General features: G+C 41.9%; 1 protein-coding gene across 1 annotated transcript in view; it reads left to right on the top strand.

Annotated features, from left to right (window-relative positions):
- Window positions 1–26997, top strand: part of PLXNC1 (plexin C1) — a 99657-nt gene extending 72660 nt beyond the window's left edge. Inside the window, exons 22-31 of the mRNA XM_038403703.2 lie at window positions 10456–10633; window positions 11539–11642; window positions 14419–14473; window positions 15320–15351; window positions 15441–15539; window positions 19950–20113; window positions 20670–20817; window positions 22550–22687; window positions 22772–22846; window positions 24674–26997. Of these exons, the coding sequence (XP_038259631.1) occupies window positions 10456–10633; window positions 11539–11642; window positions 14419–14473; window positions 15320–15351; window positions 15441–15539; window positions 19950–20113; window positions 20670–20817; window positions 22550–22687; window positions 22772–22846; window positions 24674–24778 (1098 nt within the window). The 3' untranslated portion in view covers window positions 24779–26997. The remainder of the gene's footprint in view (window positions 1–10455; window positions 10634–11538; window positions 11643–14418; window positions 14474–15319; window positions 15352–15440; window positions 15540–19949; window positions 20114–20669; window positions 20818–22549; window positions 22688–22771; window positions 22847–24673) is intronic.
- Window positions 26998–27607: the final 610 nt, after the last annotated feature.

Raw genomic sequence — 27607 nt, 5'->3', positions numbered from 1 at the left:
TGCCCTCCCCTGCAGGTACCTCTCCCGAAGCTCCCATTGGCTGCGGTTCCCCGTTCCTGGCCAATGGGAGCTATGGGGGGTAGTGTCTGGAGGCGAGGGCAGCGCATGGAGCCCTCTGCCCCTCCCCCCCAGGTGCCACAGGGACATGGTGCCAGTTGATTCCAGCAGCGGTGCGGGGTCTGTGGCACCACGGGGGTGGCAATCCCGCGGGCCAGATCCAGCCCACAGGTTGTAGTTTGCCCATCCCAGCTCTAGCTCATCCTTTTTCTCTTTTTCCAGGTGGATGTGCATATTATCACTTGCCATGGAAGTCACACTGGTGGCATCCTTAAAGTGTGTCCTAAATATGTCCATTGTCATCTTAGCATGTTTGATGCTTTAGTTTGGTTTGCTGTATTTAGAATTTCTGCTATTGCAAGAAACTCTTTCCAATGGATTCTTAACATCTTCCTCAGACAGTTACTTTGGAATGAGGAATTTCTGTTGTAGATTTCCATGACTCTGCTCCTTAAAGGAGGACAGACATGATGCCAGTGTTAAAAATTCACACTTTTGTGTCAGTGCTAATCATGCTACTTTTCCAAATCTTTTCAAGTTTATGAAAATTGTTTGCTGCTTTTGATATTCATTGTGTGACAACTGGCATGGTGTCACCATCATTGTACATCTCAGAACCTGTATAACTAAAATGACTTACTTCTAATGTTTCTTCATCCACTCTAGTGGTTAGTTTAGCCACTTGTGGTTTAGTTTTGTCTTCCTCTTGTTGACGAACAAGCCAACTTGTTTGACCGTATCAGCCAAAAGCTGAGTATTTTCTTTGATTAAGTGATGGGTTGAATGAAGCTGGACAGTGACCTCAGCAAATTTGTGGTTATCCAATTGTGCTTTATCATTTGTCCATTAAATTCTTCAGTTGCCTTGTGCAATTACTTTCAGAACATAGTCAATGACCAGTGCAAACAATAGTGGGGACATAATACAATCTTTCTGTACGCTATCAAAAGCCTTCTGGAAATTTATAAAATTGATAACAAGCTGTGCTTGCCACTCCATACTTTGCTCTGTAATATGTCTGAGAACAACAATATGGCCTGCACTTGATCTCAGTGGTCTAAAATATGCTTGTTCCTCTCTAAGTTGAAGATCTATTTGGTTCTTGATACATTTCAGGATGATGTTGCACATGATTTTCCCAGGCACTGAGAGTAATGGGATTCCTCTCCATTTACTGCAGTTGGTAAGGTCACCTTACTTTGGCAATTTTACTATAAAGCCTTTCTTTGCTGGGTTGGATTCTTTTCTCCATTCCATATTCTGTCCAGAAACACAAGGAAAGTCTAGAGGGCTGTTTCACTTGCTTTAAGTATCTCTTCACTAATATTCTCCTCTTCTGCTGCTTTCCCATTTTTGAGTTTACTGATGGCTTTTCTAACTTTTTCCCATTGTAATATCTCCTAAATCAATAGGCTGCTCTAGGAATAGGTCTTCATCACATATTTCTAGTAATTTACTTGGGCTTGGTCTTTTAGGCTCGAACAAGAGATCAGCTTCATGTGAAGAATAGGATGGGGATTGGTCAAACCAATAAGGAAGCCCATGTCATGAAAAGTGCCTTGCTCAAGGCCACATCAGTAATGAAAATAGGACTTTGGAATGTGAAAACAATGTCTGATGCTACTAAAACTGCCCAAGTAATTAAAGAAAGAGATAGATACCATCTTGTTGTCCTTGGAATCAGTGAGTGTAGATGGACAAAACTACACTTCAGAGAAACAAACAACACCATCATCTTTGAAAATGTGGATGATAGACATGAAGCTATTGTATGAAGCAGATCTTGAATCTTGATGTTGAATGAAGCAGATCAGACACTGACTGAGTGGGAATCAGTCAATGGAAGTATTATTAGAGCTTGCTTTCAGACTCAATTATTCAAACTATCAGTCATGCAGAGCTATGCACTAACCAATGAAAAGTCAGATGAGGTAAAAATGCTTTTCATGATTTGTTACAGGATGTGTTAACAAAAGTCCCAAAACATGGTATCATAGTGACTATGGGTGATTTCAGTACAAAGTAGAAATGTACAGTGTAAACTACCCAATGATAGGTAGAACAATATTTTCCTGCTAAAGAAGTTCAATGTAGTATTCCTCAGATGATACTACAAAGAACCAGATAGATCAGGGGTGGCCAACACGTGGCTCTGGAGCCACATGCAGCTCCTCAGAAGTTAATATGTGGCTCCTTGTACAGGCACCAACTCCAGGGATGGAGCTATAGGCGCCAACTTTCCAATGTGCTGGAGGATGCTCACTGCTCAGCCCCTGGTCTGCCCCCACTCCACCCCTTCCTGCCCCCTCCCCTAAGCCTGCCATGTCCTTGCTCCTCCCCTCAGAGCCTCCTGCGTGCCACAAAACAGCTGATCAGGAAGTGTGGGGAGGGGGAGCTGATAGGGGTGCTGCTGATGTATTACAGTGGCTCTTTGGCAATGTACACTGGTAAATTCAGGCTCCTTCTCAGGCTCAGATTGGCCACCCCTGAGATAGATCATTTCTGTATTTAAAACATGTTTTGCAGCTCATAGGTGCATACAGGGGAGCAGACGTGGGGAGTGACTATAACCTTTGTATCGCTTAATTGAAGATCAACTTAAAGAGGCTGAAGAAAATTAAAAGGCAACTGTGCATCAACAGTGCACAATTAAAAGAATGAAACACAAAAAGTGCTTTTCAGCTTGAACTGAAGAACAGGTTCAGTGTTTTAATGGAGTTAACTGAAGAGAACCAATTCTAATAACAATGAACTCTGAAAGAGAAGAATGGATTAGCAATGCTACTTGGGCGGCAGTGGAAAAGAGAAGTGTGCAGCAACCTAAAAATTGTTAAATGCTAAGACATGAAGAGACATGCAAGTGGCAAGGAGAATACAGAGCTCTGGACAGAGAAGTAAAAGGCGTGCCAGAAGAGATAAAAGGGCATATATTAGTAAAAAATGTCAAGAGGCTGAAGATGCTAGCCCAAGAGGTGACCTTACAATCTTGTAAAAGACATCAAATAGCTAAGAGGAAACGTTAGCAGTTTGGAGACCCTATTAAAGATGCAAATGAAAAGACTCTTAGCACAGAACAACAAAGGAAAAGATGGACAGAACATTTTCAGTAAAATGGCCTAGTCTAATTTCTCCATATCTATTGCATTTTGTAGTCTGAGAGACAAGGGTAGAATGCTAGAATGGTGGGCAATTTCAGTTGCAGATATAATTTTTCCAGTCCCCTTTTCATGAACAATACTCTCTGTTTTTTACTCAACATAGTAAATGGAAAAGTACTACATACAGAACACTGACAAGATAGAGATTTGAGATACCATGTAGAGCTGGAGTAAAAACTGTGTGCTATATGTAGTAACTTTCCTTTCCCCAGGTTATCTTTCTGTTCTTTGAGGCAAGAAACACCTCTGTCTTAAACCACAGCACAGTTGCCATCTGCTACTGTTCATTAGCTCAAATGCCTCACTTAACTAGAGCAATCACAGTTTGCTTTCATTTACAGAAACAACTGTAAGTCTGGAAAAATGTGTTTAAATGTTGAATTCAAACCTCTTTATTACCTTGCTATCAAGAAAAAAAATGCTCTTTATTTTCCCTGTCCTTTAGCCAGTTTCCAAGCCAGTCTCCAGTCAAGTAGGTCCCTTCCAAATGCTTGCCTCGGTCTCCTTAAAATAGTTGTTAAACCTTTCTTACAACCCATGTTAATCCTTTGGTGTAGAGTTGTGATTTACTACTGCTAAGCACTTACTTCTAGTGCATGAAATCTCAACTCTGGATATTACTGGGTTACCTTAAATGGCCTTTAATTTCCTCCTGAGTCTTTCCTAAGTTAACTTGTACTTTTCCTTGTTTCCCATGCAAAACCAGAAATGGAGAAACATTAATAGGTATTTTTCACTAAGATTTCTGTACTTCCATCCATGTGTCTGTTTAATGTCTGACCTTCAGTGCCCTTAGCAATCTTAAGAGCCTTTTCATAATTTTATCATCTATGATTTCTTTTTAGTGTTACAATTTGTGGATAAATGTGGTGCTCATGAAGGTTAGATTTTAATTAAAGCTTCCTCCTGCCAGGCATGGAGCTGTTAGGGAAAATCTGATTCATTAACATTTCAGCTGTAGAGACAGGCAAAATAATTGTTGGTTTTCTTATTGGCTCGTGTACCATTACATCACTCTGATTCTATGTTTTTAGAGGAGTTTTATGTATATGTATGTGTATGTTGTTTATCATCTGATCATCACACACATCAGTGAATTTATCTCCCTGACACCACTGTGAGGTAGAGAAGTATTATTATGCCCATTTTATGCAAGGTTTAGATCTGGGAATCCATAAATGCTTCAATGCTGCATACTTAAGAGGCTACCTCTCTCTCTGTTAGATACTGTTACAGCTGCAATCAGTGGAGCACTGGAGCAGGGACACTCTTGGTGTAAACGAGAGGGAGCTACTGCTAACAGGACATTATCTGTGCAGGGTTTGACAGATATGGCAATTTCCTGCAATATCTTTGGGAGATCTTACTGTATTAAGTTTCTGTATCATTGTGGGCCAGGGATTGTATGTAATTCCACAGAAGAGGGTGACCACAGCTCCTCCAGGAAGAAGCAGAAGCAGTGGAGGATGATTAGGCAAATTCACTCAGGTTGTAACACCTCCAGGGAGGTACTACCACCTGGGGAAGTTCACATATACCAGGTCAAACTGGATTCTTCAGAGGCCAACAGGCAAAGAAAGGACTTTTAGATAAACAGCTTGAGTTTAAATTGACTTGGGGCTTTCTTCCTTATCTAGCAAATGGACAGCACCTTCTGTCCAAGGCACAGCCCCAATCCCTGTGGAAGGGTTGGAAGGACTTGACCTATAGGGCCTCATAAGACTGGTGGGTGACCTCTGGTAAGGTTTTAACATTCTTATAGGAACTTTTATTGTTTTTATGTGTTTTCTCTGTAATGCTTTTACCTTAAGAATAAATGTGCTTCCTTTTAAAGATCTGGGTGGTAACATACAACTCCTGGCAATTACACTGTTCATAGCCTTTGAAAAGAAAGCAAAGCACAGACGGTAGCATGTTTAAGCAGTCTGGTTTGCTGGGAGTATCACAGCATAGGCAGGGAATTAGGCAGCCTGGGGAAAAACCCAGTCAGGAGGGAAAGAAGACACATGTCTCCACCTAAGAGAGGTGATGGCTGAGGAACAGGGAGTCTAGAGCAGGTGGCCTGGAGGGACCAAAGAGGGGCAACACAGATGTAGTTGCCCTGAACTGTGACGGGGGAATCTCAGATTTCAGACCTATTCTCCCCTGTCATCCACTCTGACTGGAAATAGCTTGAATGTGATTACTTTCAGGGCACACTGCAAGGCCCATCTTTTAGCCAGGGCTTCTGGGGAAGCAGAGGCATGATAGCATCTGACGTACATATTGGACTTGAGTTTACTGTGGCTGATTATTTTTTGTTTGTGGGATGTGGAGTACCTTCTAGTTTTACTTCCAATTTATTTTATTTTTAAAATTTTGGAAAATGCATCTAGATTCTGTTTTGAATCTATTTTTATAAATTGAAATAAATGAAATATTGGCCTGAACATGAGACTGAGAGCCAGGAATTCCTGATTTCTCATCCTAATTCTGGTATTTATTATTTGTCCTTAGGCAAATCACATAATTCTGTGGTATCTTCTTTCTTTATCAGTAAAATAGGGACAGTAATGTTCCCTACTCGACAGAGATATTTTGAGCATTAATTAGTTACTATTTGGATAGCAGGGTAGAGAGCTAAGTATTTTTATTTATTTCTCCCTATGGTGATGATATTTCCTTTGCTTGATTTGCCACATGACGTTACCTGTTTTAGGATGCCATCACAATCATTCTTGAAGCGTCAAAAGCTTCATTTTACTCCATGACAAAAGCAGAGCTTTTAAAAGCCACAAGGATCTTCTTTTTCAGGGATGGAACCATAGTGGGCAGATGCCAAGTGGCAAGCATATTTAATTGGCAGTTTGCCACATTACATGCCCTGTTTCCATTTATGTAATTACAATCAACTATTGCATTCTCCACCCATCACCAGTAGCCTACTGGATTCTCCATCAGAGGGAATGGGAGAGTTAAACACAAGCATGGCCTGCTTGCTCTCCAAAGCATTTTCTGATTTGCCTTCCAACTGACTATGCACCAAGGAGCTATTGGGGCTGCCACTAGCCATTTACCCCAGCGAGACAAATGATGACCCTGGAACCCAGGTACCCCCCGAATGGGAGTGTAGGAAAGAGCCCAGGGAAGCCGAATAGGGTTTGGCTGTGTTACTGACTGCAAGCCGGCCAGCCTGTTGTGGCCGGATTTCCCCACTGACCCAGGGGCGAGCCACTTGGCCACTGTTAGGGCCCTGGGCTGGGATGCGGTGGAGTCGGTGGTTCTGCGTCACTGTACCCTTGCCCCCTGAGGGGGTGGCAGCCTCCCCAACTTTAGGCCAAGAGATCTGCATTAGTCTGTCACCCACCTGAGCTAGGATGCCAGACGGTTTTGCTGCCTGCCTAGAGTGCTGGTCCCCCTAGACTGCTGCATTTCTCTGCCTGACTGCAGGTCAGAGCCATTAACTGTTTGCTGCTCTGACTGGACCGAGACCTCCCGGCCTATAGACTCACTGCTGCTCAGCCTGACTGCAGGCTAGAGCCATTAACTGTTAGCTAATTTCCCCCTGAACTGAGTTGCTCTTGAAGCATTGTAACGAGGCGGCGTGGTCTCCCTACCTGATGGTCGGGGAGAGAGCTGCAATCACCTTACAGAGGAGGATGCCCCCTTTTGGTGAATGTGGCTCCGCTCGGTTCGGGTAGCGAGGCCTAGTTGTCAGAGATTAGGGAACTGCCCTTGTCCTCAGGGCAGCAAGGCCTAGCGGCTAGAGCCTATGAGGCATAGGGGGACCCAGACCTACCTTACTCCACAGGGTTCTGACACAGAGCCCTGTGAACCGGGAGTCCTGGCTTCAGGCTTAGGTCCCTTGCTCAACAAATGCATTTCCTGGGTCGCTTCCTACCCTTGATCCCAGATCCTGTAGTTCCTCCAGGGGTGGCAGCTTCCAACTCCCTCATCCTCCATGGTCAAGGAGGGGTCCTGTGGCGGATTCAATGTGCTTGGCCTCCTCAGACTGGGCCTCTCGCAGGAGCCTGTAGCTTGCGTCAGCTCTGGTAAGCCCAGACTGACCCAAGCTGCTTTCTTTTATATACTCCCTCCACCAGGAACATTCACAGCAGGGGCGAAGGGGGCGTGGCCTCCTGGGGCCAAAGCGAGTGGTTAACTCTCGCAGGGCCAGTGCAGGGTTGGTACACCCCATCACAGAGACATTACTCTTGGGTCAGTTAGTTCAGTCTCAATTGCCATTCAGTCTTAGGCCTCTCTGCTGACACTACCTGAAGGGTGCCGGCTGTAGTGAATTTTGTGACGTGGATACTTGTTCACAAGGACCTGCACTGAGACAATCAACTCATTTTCCGATCGACTACTGAACAGCCATAATATTAAGCAACTTTTTGTCCCCTCCAACTTGTGGTGAACTTGACCTAGCAACCTAAAGGCTCTATGCCATTGCCAGGTCTTTTAGTTTCATATTCTGCCTTAACCAAGCTAATCCTAGAGGAAGGGCAATGTCCTGGGTGAGTTTAGACCAAGACACACACTGCTATGTGTCTTTGCTGCCTTTTTTCATTGAGTATTATAAAGAACGCAAATTGTTGTTGTTTATCTGGTGGATAGTGTAGAAATGGAGGGAGGCCTCAAATTTCTGGCATGCTAACTTATGAAGAGGTTTCACAGCACCTTCCATGGAGCTATTTGTATGGGAATGTACATGCAGGAAAGGAAACTCAACAGAGGAAACAGAACTTTTCTTATTAGCCCAAAAGCAAGAGAGGTTTAAATTGAAACAGGGAAGTTTGTATTATACTGTGGGGCAAATGCTATAATAGGAAAATCACCTAAACAATAAAACATGTTTGCAAGAAGTTGAAGAGGAATCAGCTTCATTTTAAATCTTCAATTTAAGACTCAGTAAGCACCTGTGAAAGTGTTTTGTTTGGAATCCGGCTACTAGCAGAGGAATGAACTAGAGCCACATGGGAATGTGTCAAGGGAGGGAAAAGCTGTGCGCCTTTTTGTTTTAAGAGCTCTGGGTGTCTGTCCTGGGTGGCTGGGGCTCATGCAGAAGGGCTATCACACCCAGTAAATGGAGGTAAAGCCCTGCCACCTGAGCTTGGGCTCTCCTTCCTCACAGCCCCCAATCCCTCACCTGGAGGTGGCAGGGCTCCAGCTGTCAGCCCCAGGGAGCAGCGCAGAAGTAAGGGTGCCAACGGGGCACTAAGTCTGCTGTGAAAAGTGATATTGACAAATATCCCTTTTCACATTGCCACCATTACTTCTGTGCTGCTGCAGTGCTGCCTTCAGAGCTGGGTGGCAGTACATGTACTTGGGGATGGGGGGGCCCCACAAACGACTACAGATACAAAGGGTGGGAGGTGCCGATCAAGTACGTTTGAGAACCACTGAACTAGAGGCTTGATCCAAAGGTTATTGAAATCAGTGGGAGTTTTCCTATAGACTTCAATGACCTTGGATCAGGCCCTAGATAAAATATTAAGCCATTTTTGTCCAAATTATCCTATTATTCTGTTGTTTGGATGTTATGATACAAAGCCTTTTGAAGTTGACAGGGAGACTTCCATCAGCATCAGAGAACTTTGGATCAGGCCCTAAGTGTAAGTCACTTATACTTCCTTTTACTGGTTTTTCTGCATCAAATCTCAGCCAGTATTCATTTCTTTCTTCAGGCGCGATGTCCGCCCTCACTATTTCCACATCTCCTCCCCTTCCACTCAGTTTGTCCTTTCAGTAGACTCATCACCCTGGTAATTAAACATCTCTATGTCCTGATTAAGTCATTCTCAGTTACTCAAATTACATCGTATTGTTCATTAAATCCTGAGGTTTGCAGTTTTGCAATCTTGTTTTTAATACTCCATCTGTTTTTATAGAAACAGGGAAGTTAATTAATGTCTTTCGATTCTTTCCTTTTCTTTCCTCACCACAATGTAGTATTTTCCACTCATGGCTGATAAAAAAAAAAATAGAAAGAACCACTCATCTATTATAATTATTAATATTTCTAAATCTGAGAGAGAAAATAGGCCCACACACAATGACCTGAGGCTAACTCGTCTTTAGTTCTCATGAGAGCAGAAAGGAAAAAAATGACATTTTTGGTTGCTTCCTCTTTTAACAATCTTTCCTCTAGTAAGTCACACCCACGATCCTCATGTTTCAGTTAGGGTTTATTATAACATAGGTGTTCAACTGCTTAAATGTAGAGAGTTATTACATTAGTTTTTCCTCTGTGGCTTGCATTCAGTGGCAGACTTTTAAAACAACATTTGTTACAGTCACATATAGAACAGATTCTATCAGAACCCCTTTATTCACACACAATTAGATGAACAGAGTAAAAGTTACCTATGCTATAAGAAAATTGCAGTATTAGCAAAAATTTATCCCTGCCTCAAACTAAAAACCTAGTCATGCATCCATACTCATCTCCCTCTCCCTCCTGTTCTCATTGGCCGTTGCTAGCAGTAAATTTCAGGCAGTAAATCTGTGTGTTCCGTGGATGTGGCCTACTAATTGGCTGACTCCACTCTGTGTATAGTCTGGTAAACAAGCTGGCTACCAGCCACATCTGATTATGAGCTATGTCAACCTCCTCATACAAGTCAGGGTCCAACCTATATGCCAGGGGACCACTTCATGTATGTCTGACACCACACACGTTCTCTTACCCTCCTCACTCCCTGCACAATGACTTCTCTCCCTGTGGAGAAATGGTTGGATTCTGATGGATGCAGATTTCCATAGGAAATGTTTCTTGTGATTTTCTGTGCTCATCAATAACAACAGCTGGTGCTTATGTGTATTTTAACAATTTTAAGAAACAACAATGCATATCATGGCTGCTTACTGAATGAGTGATCTTCTCAAACCTTTATCTACTTGCAACTTCATTTTCTAGGAATCCTACTTGTATCAAACAAATACATATTTTAGGGTGTATATTTTCTTCTGATCTTCAGTGGTAACTCAATAAATATGTTTGCACAAATATAGAAGGAAAAAATGCATATTTGAAAATATACAGGTGCATGGCAGTGATTCTTCAAACACTATGAATTAATTACATCTATGTGATTCATTATTTAACTCCACCAAACAAACTTTTTGATTGGAAAAATAGTTTAAATAGGTGGATAGCTTGAAAAGCCTACTGTAGTGTGTCTAACTCGATATACAGTGTTTGATACTGTGAAGCCCATCTCATTCTCTGTAGATTTAAATAACATTTGTATTCTTGCAGGCACTGAATGTCGTCTTTGAAATAATCCCAGAAAATGAGAGTACAGATACCTGTCTTGATATCCAAGTTAATGTTCTGGATTGTGATACCATAGAGCAAGCCAAAGAGAAGATCTTTCAAGCATTTCTAAACAAGAATGGCTCTCTTTATGGTCTTCAGCTCAGTGAAATTGGTCTTGGTAAGAGAGTGCCATTGTGTGTTATTTCCATTATCCTCTTACGTTTGCTGCTGTTTCTGTGAAGATTCCTACTTGGTAGATCCTATCACTGACTTTGGCTACTGTTAGTTAATGCTGCTTTGTCGTATTACATTCTGGGGGAATTCATACAGCTAGTAAGGCTGTAACCCTGTGCTTGCCCCCAAAGTTTCATTCTTATAAGTTAATGTGTTAAAACTACAACTGCTTTTACCTGCACTAAGATTTTAACAAACATTAGCTAACGTGTGTTAAAAATACCCCTTTTCCCCTTTAGTATAAACACAGTAACAATGACAGGGTACACTTATGCAGCAAAACGGCATTAATTCTGGTGCATAGGATATCTCAATAACAAAAATATTCCCAACTGCACTAAAACTAGGCTCTTTCTTTCCCCAGGACATTACTATTTTCCTTTATTACCCTAAGCAGGCAGCCACTAAGAGAACTCAAATGACTGTTTAAGACTGCCAAGGGCAATGTGGGATAGTTACAAAGGCAGATGGCAAACAGCATGCCCTTAAGACCATTGAATCTTCATCTGACATGACTATATAAACTGTACAAAAATAAACTAATCCTGTTCATCCAGTTTTAGAAACAATTCCATAAAACACTCATGAAGCATCCATTTGGGCTTGATTAGTTGAAAGCATCTGTCTGGATTGTGGCTTGAGTAGGATAAGGTGATAGCCTTATGTGTACAAAGAGTTTCTACAGGCAGGGCATGCAAGTCATGTTCATGGAAACTAGCACGGGGACAGTGGTTAGTAGAACTCAGATTGGGACCATTAGTCCAAAAATAATGAAATAACTATGCCGTATTTTGCTTTATGGGACCAGGTTTAGCATGTAATTGTTTTTTCAATATCATTGTTTTACAGAACTTCAGTCTGGTGCACAGCAAAAAGAACTGTTAGATATAGATGGTTCCTCTGTGATTCTGGAAGATGGGATAACAAAGCTAAACACCATAGGTCACTATGAGGTAGGAACAAAAATAATGCAATCGAATTAGGAACCTATTTCTCCTAACCCCCAAGTACTGCCTGCCCAGAAATACCTTGATTGATTAGAAGTCTAAACATTCACGAAGATGAGGAAAGCTCTGTACTCTGAGCACCTTATGCGGACACCTAGAAAATTTTTATCCCATACAATATTTATGGAATGTTCATAGTGTTGAGTCACATGCTATTTCATGTTACTTATGGAGAGGTTTGTTTGTTAGGGAATCACCCAGGGTTAGATAGCTCAGGTATGCTGTATTTGGTAGTGTAGTCCAGTGAATAGTAGTAATTAAAGCGTCTGAGGTTCAATGTCCAAAATCAGAGGCACCCAAAAACACTGATCACTTTTGAAAACTTAGACTCTCAATTTTTGCATTGCCCAATTTTTTTTCTTTTAAATTTTAAACCAAGAGACCCTAACATTGCATTAATATAGAGCTTTAGCTTTTAATTTTTTAGGGCTTTATTGGCTTTTTCTTACTAGAAAAAACAAAGTAAAAAGAAGCTCACCTCGAGGAAGTGTATGCTCCTTTCACTACACTACTCCTGGATGGCACGTCAGGGCATGCACACTCAGTGGAGGCACTCGTGTGCTTTTTACAGGATCCCCAGCACTTTCTCCTAAAAGCAGACAAGAGCCTTGACAAAGAGACCATGACAAGAGATTACTTGCTTGCTCCCCAAGCAAATACAGAGCTGGGAAACAGCTTACACCCCTGTTCTCCAGTCATAAAATTTAAATTTCCAGGCTTCAGAGTCACCAGTGAATTCTAGGGGCACGAAGCTGAAGAAATTTGAACTGGACGTGAGATCCAGGGATCCCTCATTCAAAAACCAGTTTTCTGTGGAGGCTAAGGGACCTGGAGGTCCGGACGAGAGGCAAAGGCAAAGGCAGGCCACTGCCTCTTCAGCTGTTTGGAAATGCACATGGCCCATGCTGCACAGACATGACGGTCTTCCCTCCGAAGCTATGCAGCTCACAAATTAATAACATTTTAACTGCCTGTGGAAACTATTAGGACACGAACAAGCAATTGAAGCGTCATGACAGAAAAGAAGGGCCCCATTGTTTATATATTGTGGAGGAAGAAATGGCGGATTTGGTCACAATGACAATAGAAAAGAAAAACTTTTATTCCATTAGATGTTAAGGGCTAGCTTTTGTCACAAAGACATGACCCATGGTAGGGGTGGTGCAGAGCTGCACTGCACCCATGACATCAGTTTCTATAGGGAACCACAATTCCCTCCCTGTTTCTCTTGCCCTGGTTGCTAGCTGGCGTATATCAGCATTAATCTGTCCTCTGTGTTGGCCAGAGTGTGAGGGGGTAGAACCAAGGCGTTGCTTATTCCATGGTCCTCCACTCCAGGGAAGTAGGAAACAGGTACCTAGTCCTATATACCCAGATCCATGGTCCAGGTAGCCCACACAGAGATGTAAGAAGGATTCCCCCTCCCTCTCTCTCTTGTGTTGGTGCATGGTCCAAATCACAGTCTAGCCTTAATGAATTTGCTCATCTTTTGAGTGATCTTAAAGTACCATATGCTGAAACATCCCTGCAGCGCTGGATGAGCTGTGAAACACTGCATTATCAAATGAAACTTTTTCTTTATAAATATATGTATAAAATATTCCATATCTGTCTCCCAGGAGCAAGTGTAAGGGCAAGATTTCTTTGGCACAAGACATAGCTTTCTACAAAGTATCTTAATGTTCATGCTGGTTCCCAGTGGTGGGCTGGCTGCCAAGGTTTTAAAAGATATTTAAATTATTTTGGCAGAGATCCCTTCGTAGGATTGGCCAGTTGTTTTTGTAATTATAGAGCAGCGTGTGCTAGCACTTGGCAAAACACAGGATTCAACAACTGACTACACTCAACACTATGCAGGATTAGCTTTAGATCCGTTCTTTGGCAGTAACAGTATGACTCACCATTTTCTTTTTAAGGGAAGATTTACTATCTTAACAGTGGAGTTTATACATGGAGGGAGGATGAGGCTTTTCTAGAAGTCTCAAGCCACCTGCCTAAGTACCTTAAGCCTAGAAAACTGAAGTGCAGAAATCTACAGTACATAAGTTTGATCTTTATCGCTTTGGAAATTGAAGACTGGAAATAACTATTAGAAACTTGAGGCCAGGTCAGCTGCATCCCCTCAAAATGCAGATCTCACCCTCCCTTGCAAAAAGTGATAGAAGGCATTATGTACCTCTACAGCACCATCCCCATATGGGAAGGGATTGGGTGGGAGGCCAGGCTAGGGGGTCACATATCATTCTTGTACCAATCCTGGAGGGAATCCATAGAAATAGGAATGTGAAAGGAGAGCACAAAACAGTGCCTGGGAATGATTAATGAAACCTAAGGAGATATATGCAGAGCATAAATAAACCAACAAAATCTGACAAGGAGGACAGCCTTAAGCAACTGATTTTTTCAGAGGTGCTGAATTTCTATAACTTCAGCTAAAGTCTGTGGCAGTTGCAGCTGCTCAACGTCTCTGAAAATAAGGCTTTACGGCCCAGATCCTCAAAGGTAATGAAATCAATGAGAGTTAGGTGCCAAAATGCCTTTGAGGACCTGGGCCTAAATGCTTAGTGAGAATCATGTGTGCTATGTTGAGAATGGATAGTGCTGGCATAACTCACATTTTGTATGATTTGAGATGTATCATAGGGATGAGGACATGAAACCTAGGGCTTCATTAATTATGGATACGTATATTTCAGTAAGAAATACTTGTTTTTGCTTTCAGATTTCAGATGGAGCAAATATAAAAGTCTTTAAAAAGAAAACTAATTTCATACCAGGTAACAAATGAACTGAGAATTATTTTATTTTTATGTGAAGACGGTAATAAAGTTGTAGAGATTTGCATTCATAGTAGTTTGTATCTCATAGAAACAATGTCAAAAACATGACTTTGAATTGTAACTGAGAACAGGGACAACCATTTAAATCTTGCTCTGAGCCTGTGACAGCAACACCTCCACAGAGCATTGGGAGGAAGAGGTCAAAAAAAAAAGAAAGAAAGAAAGAAAGACACATAGAAAACGTACAATCTAAAGTAATGGATTGCGTAAAGACACAGAGACTGAGAGGCAAGATGGCAAGGCAAAGAAGCATAAACATCGCAACTGTTGGCTAATGAGAATATAAACTGTGCACAGGAGACTTATGAACAATTGTATGAACTATAGTAATAAGCAGTTAATGACAGAACTTCAAGTCAGCTCCATTATTCACTTTGTAAACCTAGAACTTTTGACTCAGGTGTTTCAACAACAAACCAGTAATTACAAGATACATGTTAGGTGTCAAGCACCACTGGTCAAGCTGCTGCCAACAACAAATTATGATAACCCTGTTCTGGCACAGTTCGCTGGCCAGAGAATGGAGGGGCAATTGGAATCATGGCTCTGCCCTTTTCCTCAACCCCACCCTGCCCACCCTTGTAGAGGGAGCAAGTAAAACACAGTACCTTTGAACTCTGACCTACGGTCTGGTAGCCTGCCTAGGAATGTACAGTGAGGTTCTTGTTCCCTTGCATGGGGACATAGCCCAACTCACAGTCTAGTCCGAAATAAAGGTGCCCATTGCTGCGTGCATTTAACTGACACCAGTTCACACTCTTTCTCCTTTTTCCTATTGCTTAGATGTGGAATTCTCGAACGAACACTGTCATTTGGTGAGTTAAATAAACCAGCCATTTAATTGTTCATTTGTTTAACATTGAATGATTATATCAGGATGACATCTATCCTCCGCTTCCTGTAGATTTTACCTGACTCTGAAGAGCCGCAGGGAGCAATGCACAAAGGAAAGCAAAAATTTGAAGTGAAAGAAATGTATCTGACAAAGCTGCTGTCTACCAAGGTAATAGTTCAGGATTCATTTTGTGGTAGGTTGGGCGGTATGTTTGACTTAGCAGAAATTGGTGCGGAAATTATGCAAACCTGATGTATGTGTATGACACAACATTAAACTGTAAAATCACTACACGCTACAGATTTTTATCATTCACAAAAATAACTGTATGTTACTGATTGGCAAAGTGGAGCCCTAAGTTAGGGATCTAGTAATGAATTCTCCCCTCTCAGCACAATTGTTACCTCCTTGCCTTTTGAGTATAAGATTGTAATTACTGGGGGAGATGGGGTTTCCTACTTGTTGTACAGGCAAAGGAGAGGTTAGTGTTTTTAAACATTCTGGGTGAAACCTGGCCCTGTCAGAGTTAATGTGAGCTTTACTGTTGACATCCATAGAGCCAGGATTTCACCTTTTGGATGGATAGACTATGTTCCAGAATGATTAGAGACTTTGGGTGCTCAACTTGAGAGACCCTGACAGGGCCTACTTTTCAGAAAATGCTGAGCACCACTATTATTTTTGAAAATACAAGTTACTGCTGAAAACGTAGGTCATAACTTTTATAATTTAGGGATCTAATTCATATAGTGCACAATTTTAGAAACAATCCCCACCATCACTACCAAAAAAAAAAATACCCTCACTAAATTAAAGTGAGTTATTTCTAATGAAACCAAGAATATAAATGTAAAAGCTCTTAGCAACAGCATATCATTTAAAAAAAGTATTACCAATTCCCTTACTGAGTAAAATTCTGTGTTATTCAGGCGGTCAGACTAGATGATCCTTAAGGCTCGCATGGCCTTAAATCTAGCAATCTAAGATTATGGTTATGGAAACTCCCAGAATATTCTAGGGTGCTTTTCAAAGAGAATGAAGACCAAGATCCACAAAAATTAATCCTGCCTCTGCAATTCCCCAGCTGCCTAGTAATATCCAGTGCTAGCAAACTGACCTAGAATCTGGCTGCTGTGGAAAAGATCAGTTTAGAGGCTGAGAAAAAACAAAACAGAAATAGTCTTTTAAGTAAATTAATCATCTACTACTTTATAATAGAGTATTGCATCCAGTGTCAGCATTAGAATAAGACAGTGCTTTGAAAATATCACACTCAAACCCTATCTATATGTGCCATGGGCTACAGGAAATGTCATTGTGTTGGACCAGTTTAGATAAGCTCTGGTCCCAGCTTCTGAGCATGGTAGCAGAGCATGGGATTGTGTCCCTGACCATCTTGGTTTATAGTCATTGATAGACCCATCCTCTGAACTTGTCTAATTCTTTTTTTAATCCAGTTATACTTTTGGCTTTCATAATGTTGTTTGGTTTTTGCCATTTCCTCCTTCTTAATAATATTGTATGAATAGTGTCCATGCGTTTTTTGTTAACCTGCCTTGCCCTTCTACTACCTTTATTTTTTGTTTTGTTTATTTTGCATTAAAAATAGCTAATCCTCAATTCCTCTCTTTAAAGGAGGACCTTTTCAAGGTCTCTGACTATCACCCAAAGCTGAATCTTAAGACTCAGCAACACCTCTTCTCTCAGTTGTGCACCAGGGAGGAAGAACCATAGCTTGGCTTACATTCTCATGTGACATCATTAATCAGGTCCTCTAGAAATCTTGATAAGATCCTCCCCTCCCAAAAAAGAATAAAGTGAGCACCTGTTGTATTCCTGATCTTCCTGAGCGCTTTTCTTGACCTGCTGCTCACAAACCGGGTAGAATTAGTGGGGGAAGCAAAAGTGGATGGGAATCTGGGAGGCAGTGACCATGAGTTGGTTGAGTTCAGGATCCTGACGCAGGGAAGAAAGGTAAGCAGCAGGATACGGACCCTGGACTTCAGGAAAGCAGACTTTGACTCCCTCAGGGAACAGATGGCCAGGATCCCCTGGGGGACTAACATGAAAGGGAAGGGAGTCCAGGAGTGCTGGCTGTATTTCAAGGAATCCCTGTTGAGGTTACAGGGACAAACCATCCCGATGAGTCGAAAGAATAGTAAATATGGCAGGCGACCAGCTTGGCTTAATGGTGAAATCCTAGCGGATCTTAAACATAAAAAAGAAGCTTACAAGAAGTGGAAGGTTGGACATATGACCAGGGAAGAGTATAAAAATATTGCTCGGGCATGTAGGAAAGATATCAGGAGGGCCAAATCGCACCTGGAGCTGCAGCTAGCAAGAGATGTCAAGAGTAACAAGAAGGGTTTCTTCAGGTATGTTGGCAACAAGAAGAAAGCCAAGGAAAGTGTGGGCCCCTTACTGAATGAGGGAGGCAAGCTAGTGACAGAGGATGTGGAAAAAGCTAATGTACTCAATGCTTTTTTTGCTTCTGTTTTCACTAACAAGGTCAGCTCCCAGACTGCTGTGCTGGGCAACACAAAATGGGGAAGAGATGGCCAGCCCTCTGTAGAGATAGAGGTGGTTAGGGACTATTTAGAAAAGCTGGACGTGCACAAGTCCATGGGGCCGGACGAATTGCATCCGAGAGTGCTGAAGGAATTGGCGGCTGTGATTGCAGAGCCCTTGGCCATTATCTTTGAAAACTCGTGGCGAACGGGGGAAGTCCCGGATGACTGGAAAAGGCTAATGTAGTGCCCATCTTTAAAAAAGGGAAGAAGGAGGATCCTGGGAACTACAGGCCGGTCAGCCTCACCTCAGTCCCTGGAAAAATCATGGAGCAGGTCCTCAAAGAATCAATCCTGAAGCACTTAGAGGAGAGGAAAGTGATCAGGAACAGTCAGCATGGATTCACCAAGGGAAGGTCATGCCTGACTAATCTAATCGCCTTTTATGATGAGATTACTGGTTCTGTGGATGAAGGGAAAGCAGTGGATGTATTGTTTCTTGACTTTAGCAAAGCTTTTGACACGGTCTCCCACAGCATTCTTGTCAGCAAGTTAAGGAAGTATGGGCTGGATGAATGCACTATAAGGTGGGTAGAAAGCTGGCTAGATTGTCGGGCTCAACGGGTAGTGATCAATGGCTCCATGTCTAGTTGGCAGCCGGTGTCAAGTGGAGTGCCCCAGGGGTCGGTCCTGGGGCCCGTTTTGTTCAATATCTTCATAAATGATCTGGAGGATGGTGTGGATTGCACTCTCAGCAAATTTGCGGATGATACTAAACTGGGAGGAGTGGTAGATACGCTGGAGGGGAGGGATAGGATACAGAAGGACCTAGACAAATTGGAGGATTGGGCCAAAAGAAATCTAATGAGGTTCAATAAGGATAAGTGCAGGGTCCTGCACTTAGGATGGAAGAATCCAATGCACCGCTACAGACTAGGGACCGAATGGCTCGGCAGCAGTTCTGCGGAAAAGGACCTAGGGGTGACAGTGGACGAGAAGCTGGATATGAGTCAGCAGTGTGCCCTTGTTGCCAAGAAGGCCAATGGCATTTTGGGATGTATAAGTAGGGGCATAGCGAGCAGATCGAGGGACGTGATCGTTCCCCTCTATTCGACACTGGTGAGGCCTCATCTGGAGTACTGTGTCCAGTTTTGGGCCCCACACTACAGGAAGGATGTGGATAAATTGGAAAGAGTACAACGAAGGGCAACAAAAATGATTAGGGGTCTAGAGCACATGACTTATGAGGAGAGGCTGAGGGAGCTGGGATTGTTTAGTCTGCAGAAGAGAAGAATGAGGGGGGATTTGATAGCTGCTTTCAACTACCTGAAAGGGGGTTTCAAAGAGGATGGCTCTAGACTGTTCTCAATGGTAGCAGATGACAGAACGAGGAGTAATGGTCTCAAGTTGCAATGGGGGAGGTTTAGATTGGATATTAGGAAAAACTTTTTCACTAAGAGGGTGGTGAAACACTGGAATGCGTTACCTAGGGAGGTGGTAGAATCTCCTTCCTTAGAGGTTTTTAAGGTCAGGCTTGACAAAGCCCTGGCTGGGATGATTTAACTGGGACTTGGTCCTGCTTTGAGCAGGGGGTTGGACTAGATGACCTTCTGGGGTCCCTTCCAACCCTGATATTCTATGATTCTATGATTCTATGATTCTTTGAAAAAGGTAGAAAAAATAGCTTTTTAGTTAAGATTGCATGATGTTATCTAAAGAAGCAGGAAATGGCTAAAGACAGTTCCTCCTCCCACACAGAGTTCATCTTTACATTTACCCATTCTCCCTGTTGACAAAACAATAGCTTAGCTGGTTAGCCATTAGGACAGCTGATAGTGATAGGTCTCCAGTTTCTTTTTTATTTGTGATTGTCCACACCTAATGAGTCAATTTTACCCATACCCTATATAGTGCGCATGAGCATGCATGCAAGTGCATGCATCAACCCCTCGCCTTCATTTCTGTGTACGTTTCACTTGGATTGTGTTTCAACTCCCCTTCCCCATCCATCTTGAGAAAGTTTGTTCTTTCCACCAGTAATAACAGGCCTGCTCATTTTCTTGCTTTTCAGGTTGCAATTCATTTAGTTGTTGAAAACCTCTTTAAAAGCATTTGGAGTTTACCCAACAATAAAGCCCCAGTTGCCATCAAATACTTTTTTGACTTTTTGGATGCTCAGACTGAAAGTAAAAAAATTACAGATCCTGATGTGGTCCATATATGGAAAACCAACAGGTTTGTATGTGTGTGTGTATGCTTTCTCAGTATGCTATCCTGAAATTGGAACAGGATACTTGTAACCATACCTTGTTATATAACGTGTGTAGGTGTTATGCTGTGACTAAGTACTGATGACTCTGAAACAATCTTGCCTTGTTTCTGTTTGTGAAAAATGTATCACTTAAAATTGAGCATTGCCCACTAACTTTTGTGGTGTGGCTACCTGGATCCAAGTTATCTGCCTGGAGCTCTAATACATCAGTTAGATTCTGATATATGGCATGATAGCATCTAGAAATTTGATTTTTCTCTGATTTACACTGATTTTCTCACCCAAAGAAAGTCTTTACAAATCCACAGAGAGTGATTTGAACATTAATTGGTGCTGGCTGAAGCTAGAGCATGGATTTGACTGGTCTGGTAGCTTTGTGCCATTCACTAATGTTCATTACTGCATGAATGAGCAGCTCAGAATTGTGCCTGTCTGCATAGGTGTAATGAATTCCAAATACTGAGTAAGTCATCTGACTTGAGCTGCTGAACTTAAAGTGCTTGTCCTTTCTCTGATTAGTCTTCCTCTTCGCTTCTGGGTGAATATATTGAAGAACCCTCAGTTTGTCTTTGATATTAAGAAAACACCACATATAGATGGCTGTTTGTCAGTAATTGCACAAGCTTTCATGGATGCCTTTTCTCTAACAGAACAGCAGCTGGGAAAGGTAATGCTTGGCCTTCATATATTTTTGCTGTTTCAAGACTGAATAATGTTACTTTTAATTGTGTAATGCTTTTTGGATGAAATCCTGGCTAAAGTGAAAGTCAGTGATAAAACTCCTATTTCACCCTTTGTTACTCTATCTCATAGGAAAATAAGAAATTGAACGATCCAGAGATGAAGCTAAGAGAGAATTTAACTAGGAATTGTCATATCTAGTCTAAATTTCCTCATGCATTTTCTATGTTCTTTTCCATCTTGCCATTTTAAAAGAGTATGATGAAGAGGGGGAAAAGTTCCACATTATTTGGTCAAAGTTGCACCTGTGATTAATCAGAAGTTTTTAGAGATGTTAAAATTATTAAACCAGAACTCCAGATTTTTCTGCCATACATTAATGAGGCATGCAGCAAAGACTGCTGATAAGCTGCTATCCAGAATAGTAATAGATAAACATGAAAAACATTGGAGATGTGATGCAGTTCCTTTTGCAAAATGTTGGCTGCTTATCTGAACATATCCAAACTTCTTTGATGGAGAAATCAGTTTGGAAATCTCACAAGTAGAGCCTTTCTTACAAAATTTCCAGAACTTTTTGGTTGACCTGCTCAAAAAAACTTCAATAGTCATTTTTTCTGCTATTTCCCCTTCTGGTTTAAACCAGAAAATACAGGGTTAAACAAAACGATTTTTTTAAAATGTTAACTATACAATTTTGAGCCTCAAAAAGTTTCAGACAAAAATTGAGTTATTTTCTGTTTGATCTGCACCAGTTTGCTTATCCTAAATAGGTGGATATTGAAGAAAGCAGGATTAAAAAAAAACCCAGTTATTAAATAATAGGATTTTAGAGTTCTTGAAACTCAAGCTAAATTGACTAATAACTGGATGGAAAACTCCAAACCGCTGTGGCCTGCATGTTAAAACCCTCCTATTGTTAGATTTATGTTCCCTGGTCTAACCATCATTAGAAACCATTGCTGATGCAATGGCTTATATTAGCCATTTAAAAAAAATCAAGCTGAAACTTGCTATACGTACTATCAGTGCATTTAAGAGTTTTTTAGTTCTTAAAAAGACAACACATATTATATTCATGATTTTGCATGACTTTTCTAAACTTTAGATTAAAATATTCTTCAGTCACTTGTCAAATAAACATATTTGTTTATTTTTATTTTAAGACACTAATAGTAGTGCCAGGATATTTAAAAAGTTAATCATAAGCATACACATAATTTACTCCCCATAATTTAAAAGAAATAAACTATTTCTGAAATCTGAGGGCACTAGCTCATAGCCCCTGAAATCTTAGGTTCAAAGAGGGGCATTAGCTCTTATCAAAAATCTCTTATATTTTGAGGGTCATTCCTCACAGAAGATTAGAATTGGAATAGCTGGGCTGGCAGGTTAATGTAAGGGAAACTCACACAGCTGCTGCCCACATTCTGTACATAAATAGAATTTCAGTCTCAAGAGAGTTGGTTCAGCTCTCACAAGCAGGGGCAAATATAGTAATTAGTACTCCTGAGCCCAGTAGAAATAGTTCTACAGTGACTGTCATGAAATTCAATTTTGCAAAAGCTTGACTCTCTTAGCACGTGATCACCCTGCAACCAGAAGTGGTCATCACGTGCTAACAGAAAATGCAGTAAATCCACTGCGTGGAGGCAGAAGCTTGGGCAAATTTGTGCTGTTAAAATTTACTAGTCTTCATAATATGTTTTCTTTTTAAGGATGCACCAACAAATAAACTTCTCTATGCTAAGGATATTCCACTCTACAAGGAGGAGGTGAAAGCTTACTATAAAGCAATCAGGGATTTGCCTCTATTGCCCTCAGAGGTAGACGAATTTTTAACTCAGGAATCTAAGGTATCATTAATAAGCAGACACTTTACTAACTTTTTGTTACTTTTTAAAAAGCAAAACTCTCATCAGATCTCTCTCCTTTTTTAGAAACATGAAAATGAATTTAATGAGGAAGTGGCCTTGACTGAAATCTACAAATACATCGCAAAATATTACGATGAAGTAAGACCTCCTGTTATTCCTATTTATTAAGTTAAGGTAAACTAAACACATCAGGCACTGGTGTTTGACTTTTCAAGCTAAGCAGGGTCTAGTTTTGTGAGTGCTTGATTGGGAGACCTCCACGAAAATGTCAGAGAGAGGCTACTGGTAATTCAGAGATTGTCTGAGTCAGTATAGAACCAATACTTCGCATGGGGATAAATGTCCTATTTATAGTATCTTTGTAGTCTGAACACACCTTGTTCCCTGCCACCACTTTTCACAAAAGTGAATTTAAATCCTCCCTGCAGTTGCAGAAGGATACTGTGTTCTATGCTTCCTGTCCCAAAGTGTTTGGAAATGTTGCTAAGTGACTGTTAAACAGCTGTCACAACCCACCCATTTCCCTGGAGATTCTGGAACTGTTTGGAATTCAGTGTGCTAGATAACATAGAATCAGAGGCCCAGAGCCCCAAAGTTATTTAGTCACCTACCTTCCATTGAAAACAATGGGAGTTAAGAGCCTATCTGCCATTGAGGAGCTGGGCAGAGTTTATTGTCATTGGTATGGATATCACTTTATGAAAACCAATAGCTAAATTTAACACTACAGCAGAGCAAATTCCTGCTCAGTCTCTTGGCCGTCACTGACCTCTTGCCTGGCCCCATTTTTGGTCCACATCCTGTCTTGCTAGACCTCCCATCTTGCTAGACCTCTCCAATCCTAGCTGTGACTGTCAGGCGGGGTACCTCCCTGTGCATCTGCTCTCAGCTCCCGGCCACCTCTTCAGCAGGTGACCACTCAGACGTCTGTGCCAGAAAAATCCCTGCACCCTGCTATGACTGGGCTCCCCCCACTCCGGGTGAAGTAAGGGTGCTGATCAGAGCCTGGTCCTGGAGTGATGTGGGACACAGCCGGAGGACTGGGTGGGGAAGAGGAGCGGGAATATGGTGTGGGGGGCAGTTGGGATTTACTGCAGGGAAGAGTCTCATCCTCATCAAGCCAATTTCTAGCAGTTTGGGCTGCATTCCTAGCAGCCCGGACTCTCCTTTGCAGCACTGCACCAGCAGTGTATGTATTAGTCTGCTGGTCAAAATGTATTAGTCTGCTGGTCAGTTTCCAACTCAGCGTACCTGGATTCTGCATCAAAGCATGTCCTTTGCCATGTAAGATCATTGCTAAACGACTCTGATAGTGGTTTTTAAAGCGTCTCTCATCTGTCTTTATTAGAGTACTTAAACTGTTGCCTCCAGAGCCTTTCATTACATTCCCCTCTAACCTAATAATTATGTTTTGTTAGTATGTGGTATCTAAACCTACCCCATCCATTCTGGGCCTCCTGCTCCCCCATGTAGCTTTTGACCAATAGCAACTACAAGCTTATTGGCCCTTCCTCTGCCATATTGTGGATTTAAATGCCAGCAAAGGGTGTTCAAAGTGCAACGCTGCTCTGCTTTACAGCCTCTGGTCAAGGCCAAAGCCAAATTTATACCACAAGCTTACACGGGAGTACGGGGGATGATATACAAGAGCAATTCTAAATCAGTCTCTCTGCCCCAGGGTAGTGTGCTGACCTTACATTTAGTAAATAAGTCGAATGGGGTTTTTGTTGGGGGGGGGAGGGCGGAGGGTGGAAGGTTTAAAGTGGAGTTGCTATTTTCAGCAGAAGTGTTGTAGATCCTGTGATTGTAATGACTTGTGAAGCAAGCCAGAAACAGTGTGTTAATGTTTGAAGAACATGTTATAGGCACAAGTTCAGACATATCTTACCACTGATATCTTCAGATGAGAAGAAAGTGTGTGTAAAGTAAAAAAGTAAATCTTTTTTTCTAATTAATTTTCAACAGATTCTATGTAAATTAGCGAGAGAACAGGGACTAGAAGATGCCCAGAAAGATCTCCTGCATATAAAAGCCTTATTTGATGAAAAGAAAAAATGCAAGTGGATGTGAACTGAGCACATGGGCCCAAGACTATGATCCAGTGAATTTTTAAACTAGAGGTGCTGGTACCAAACTAGTGTTTTGACTGGTTATGTGTATTTTTTTTAATATTTGGATATTGTTCTCCATTATGACCATTTAAAGTGTTATTTTAAGTGTAGGGCATAAACAACAGGCACGCATACAGGACTAGCCTTTCAAATATGGGCAAGTAAAAGTTCATGTGAGCCTGGTACGCATGCATTGAGCCTCCTTAGTATTATACATGCATTTGTGTGCCCAGACCCTCTGATTTGAAAGTCTGCCCCACATATTTTAAAATTAAACAAACATGCAGAAATGAATGTACTCACTGTAAGTTAGAGAAACTTTCACATAAGGATGTTTTTTGTAGTTCACTGCCACCTTATTAACAGAGAATAGTGCTAATTGGTCATACACCCTGACATCTCAATGGGCTGTGGGTGAAGAGTGTGGCCTTCAGGTACAATTCCCCTCCCTTTAAACACAAAAATGTGTTGCTTTTGTTTGAAAACAATAGAAGAGTCGCACCTATGAGCAGTATTAGTGAAAAGGTGGCTGAGCAGCTCCAGGGCTACATGTGATGAGGTATTTTTTTTAACTCAAGGTACACTGAGTCTTGTTTTAGACATTCTCATTGGGAAAGAATCCAAATGTGTGCAGGACATTAGGTTGCTGATGCAATCAACTGTTCCAAGGACATTGGCCATAGTTTACATAATTTTTTAATAAGATTTGAGAGTATCAAGACACTCTTGAACACATATATCTTTTGAGGATGGTATATAAATACACTGCATCAAAACATTCCAATTATTTCACTAAATCAAATGGGGTTTTTTGGGTGATAACAGGTTTACTTAGTTGCAGTTTAGATTAGAATGGACGAGGGGACTCCGTATGATAGTTTTCACTGTGGCTACTAGTTTCTCCAATGTATAAAGCTAGTAGTTTGCCTGAGAGCACTAATGCAGTGTTAGGGTAATTCTAAGAAACGGCAGAAGTCACTCATAGTTTCTGATGTTTTTACTGCTGTGTATGTGGTGCTACTTTTTGATACATGCAGTACACCTGGACTTTGCTAGAGAGATCCTTGCCTGACTGCCTTAAATTCCTTCAGGCCTCCAGATTTAGCTCAGGACTCATGTATATTATAGTAATAACTGAGTCAGGAATCCCAAATACAATGCCCTTTTGGAGCATGCAGGACTTTAACCTATGGCACGCTATCTATGCTGTACGTTGGAACTGTTTTGTAGCTACATTCTCTGACCTAGTTGCAACTGCTGTACAGCTAGGTTTTCTAAGGGTAAAGCCTTCTACTTGGTTTGGTGTGAGGTTAAAGGATATATCTCCTTGCACAGCAAAACACAAAAGGGAAACAGTTACTTAGGAAGCCCTGCACTGAGTTTGAGTCATCAACCACTTGCAGGAGGAGGTGTAGATAAGGGGGAAAGAATGGTGCAGCACCTTCCTGAAGGCGGAAGCATGGTCCTTGAGCTGCTTCGAACTCCTGGGACTCTGAATAGCCATACACATGAACAGCAAGCACCTCTGCATTGCACCCCAAACAGTATAGCTTAGTTAGGAGTTGTGCTACTAGTGACTGCCTCACTGAGAGGGTGGAAGGCACACAGCACGCATTAATACTAGCTGTTATCTCTGCAGGAAATGCTAGGGGTTGGTCAGGCACAGTGCCATGACTGTGCCTGGCCAAATCTAAGGCATGCTAACCACCCCCCCAGAGGGCAGAAGGGCCCAGCTGTTAACTTGGGGAAAGGGGGAGGTTTGCTGCAGCTCTGCTTCCTTCCCTCTCTCCTCTCCCAGACTTTGTCTGGCATATGCACACATGTCCCTCTCTTTTACCCAAAAAGGGAGCCCTTAAGTCACACTTTGATTTAGTAAGCATCAATAATCTAACCTTTTATATGATGTTTATATTTCATGGTCTGTATCCACTGTAAAAATATTGTGTGACGTACCTAGGGTACAATCTGGACTAATGGACAGCTATGTCCCATCAATCTGGGGTGCCTTTTGCACTTCTTCGCTGGGAGAACTACCACTCCTGATCTGCGCTCTCACAGCCTCGCTCATGTAAATCACTCCCAGCTATACGGGATAGGTGCTATAGCCAGCCACCCCTGAATTACACTTCAGGGCACCACCTCCAAACTCTCAGTCCCAATCTTGCCCCCAGAAATGTGCATCTTGTACTGCCCAGCACCCTCCTGCACTATAGAAGCATGTCATTTATTAATAGAAAATGATCTGCACAAATCTTATTCTCTCAGGGTTAAATAAAACAAAACAAATTTCAAGATTTTTAGGGGACTACACATAATGAGCCATATCTATCAGACTTGGTTGCAAGGAAATAAAAGGTAAAACACAACTAAAGCTAAATGAATCTAAAGCAAAGGTCTCTCTCAGCCCATGTTCCTGGCTGAACCTCTTTCAGTCAGGATCTCCCTCCCAGTCCAGTGCTGCTTCCTTTGTTGTTCAGGCATTGATGATGCTGTGGGTAGCGAGCAAGGAAGAGATGATTTGGGCTGTCTGCCCTCTCCCCTTCGAGCCCTTTCTCTTGTGCAAGACTAATCTCCCACTGATGTTCACGAGACAGAGTTTGTGGGGCCAGAAACCTTAAGATGCTTCTGTGTCAGAATTTAGATTTTCTGCCCACACCATGTCTTATGCTGAAGAGTGGCCACTTAATCAGGGGTTGATCTATTTGATCTCATTGACACTTGGCTGAGCTGCTGGCCAGACTTTTGCCTCTGCGGAACTTGTTTATGACTACCCTTCAGAACATCTTGG

Source organism: Dermochelys coriacea, chromosome 1 (assembly GCF_009764565.3).
Source record: "Dermochelys coriacea isolate rDerCor1 chromosome 1, rDerCor1.pri.v4, whole genome shotgun sequence".
In the NCBI taxonomy this organism is placed as follows: Eukaryota; Metazoa; Chordata; order Testudines; family Dermochelyidae; genus Dermochelys; species Dermochelys coriacea.
Note: the sequence above shows the minus strand (reverse complement) of the source record. Positions and strands in the feature narration are given on the sequence as shown.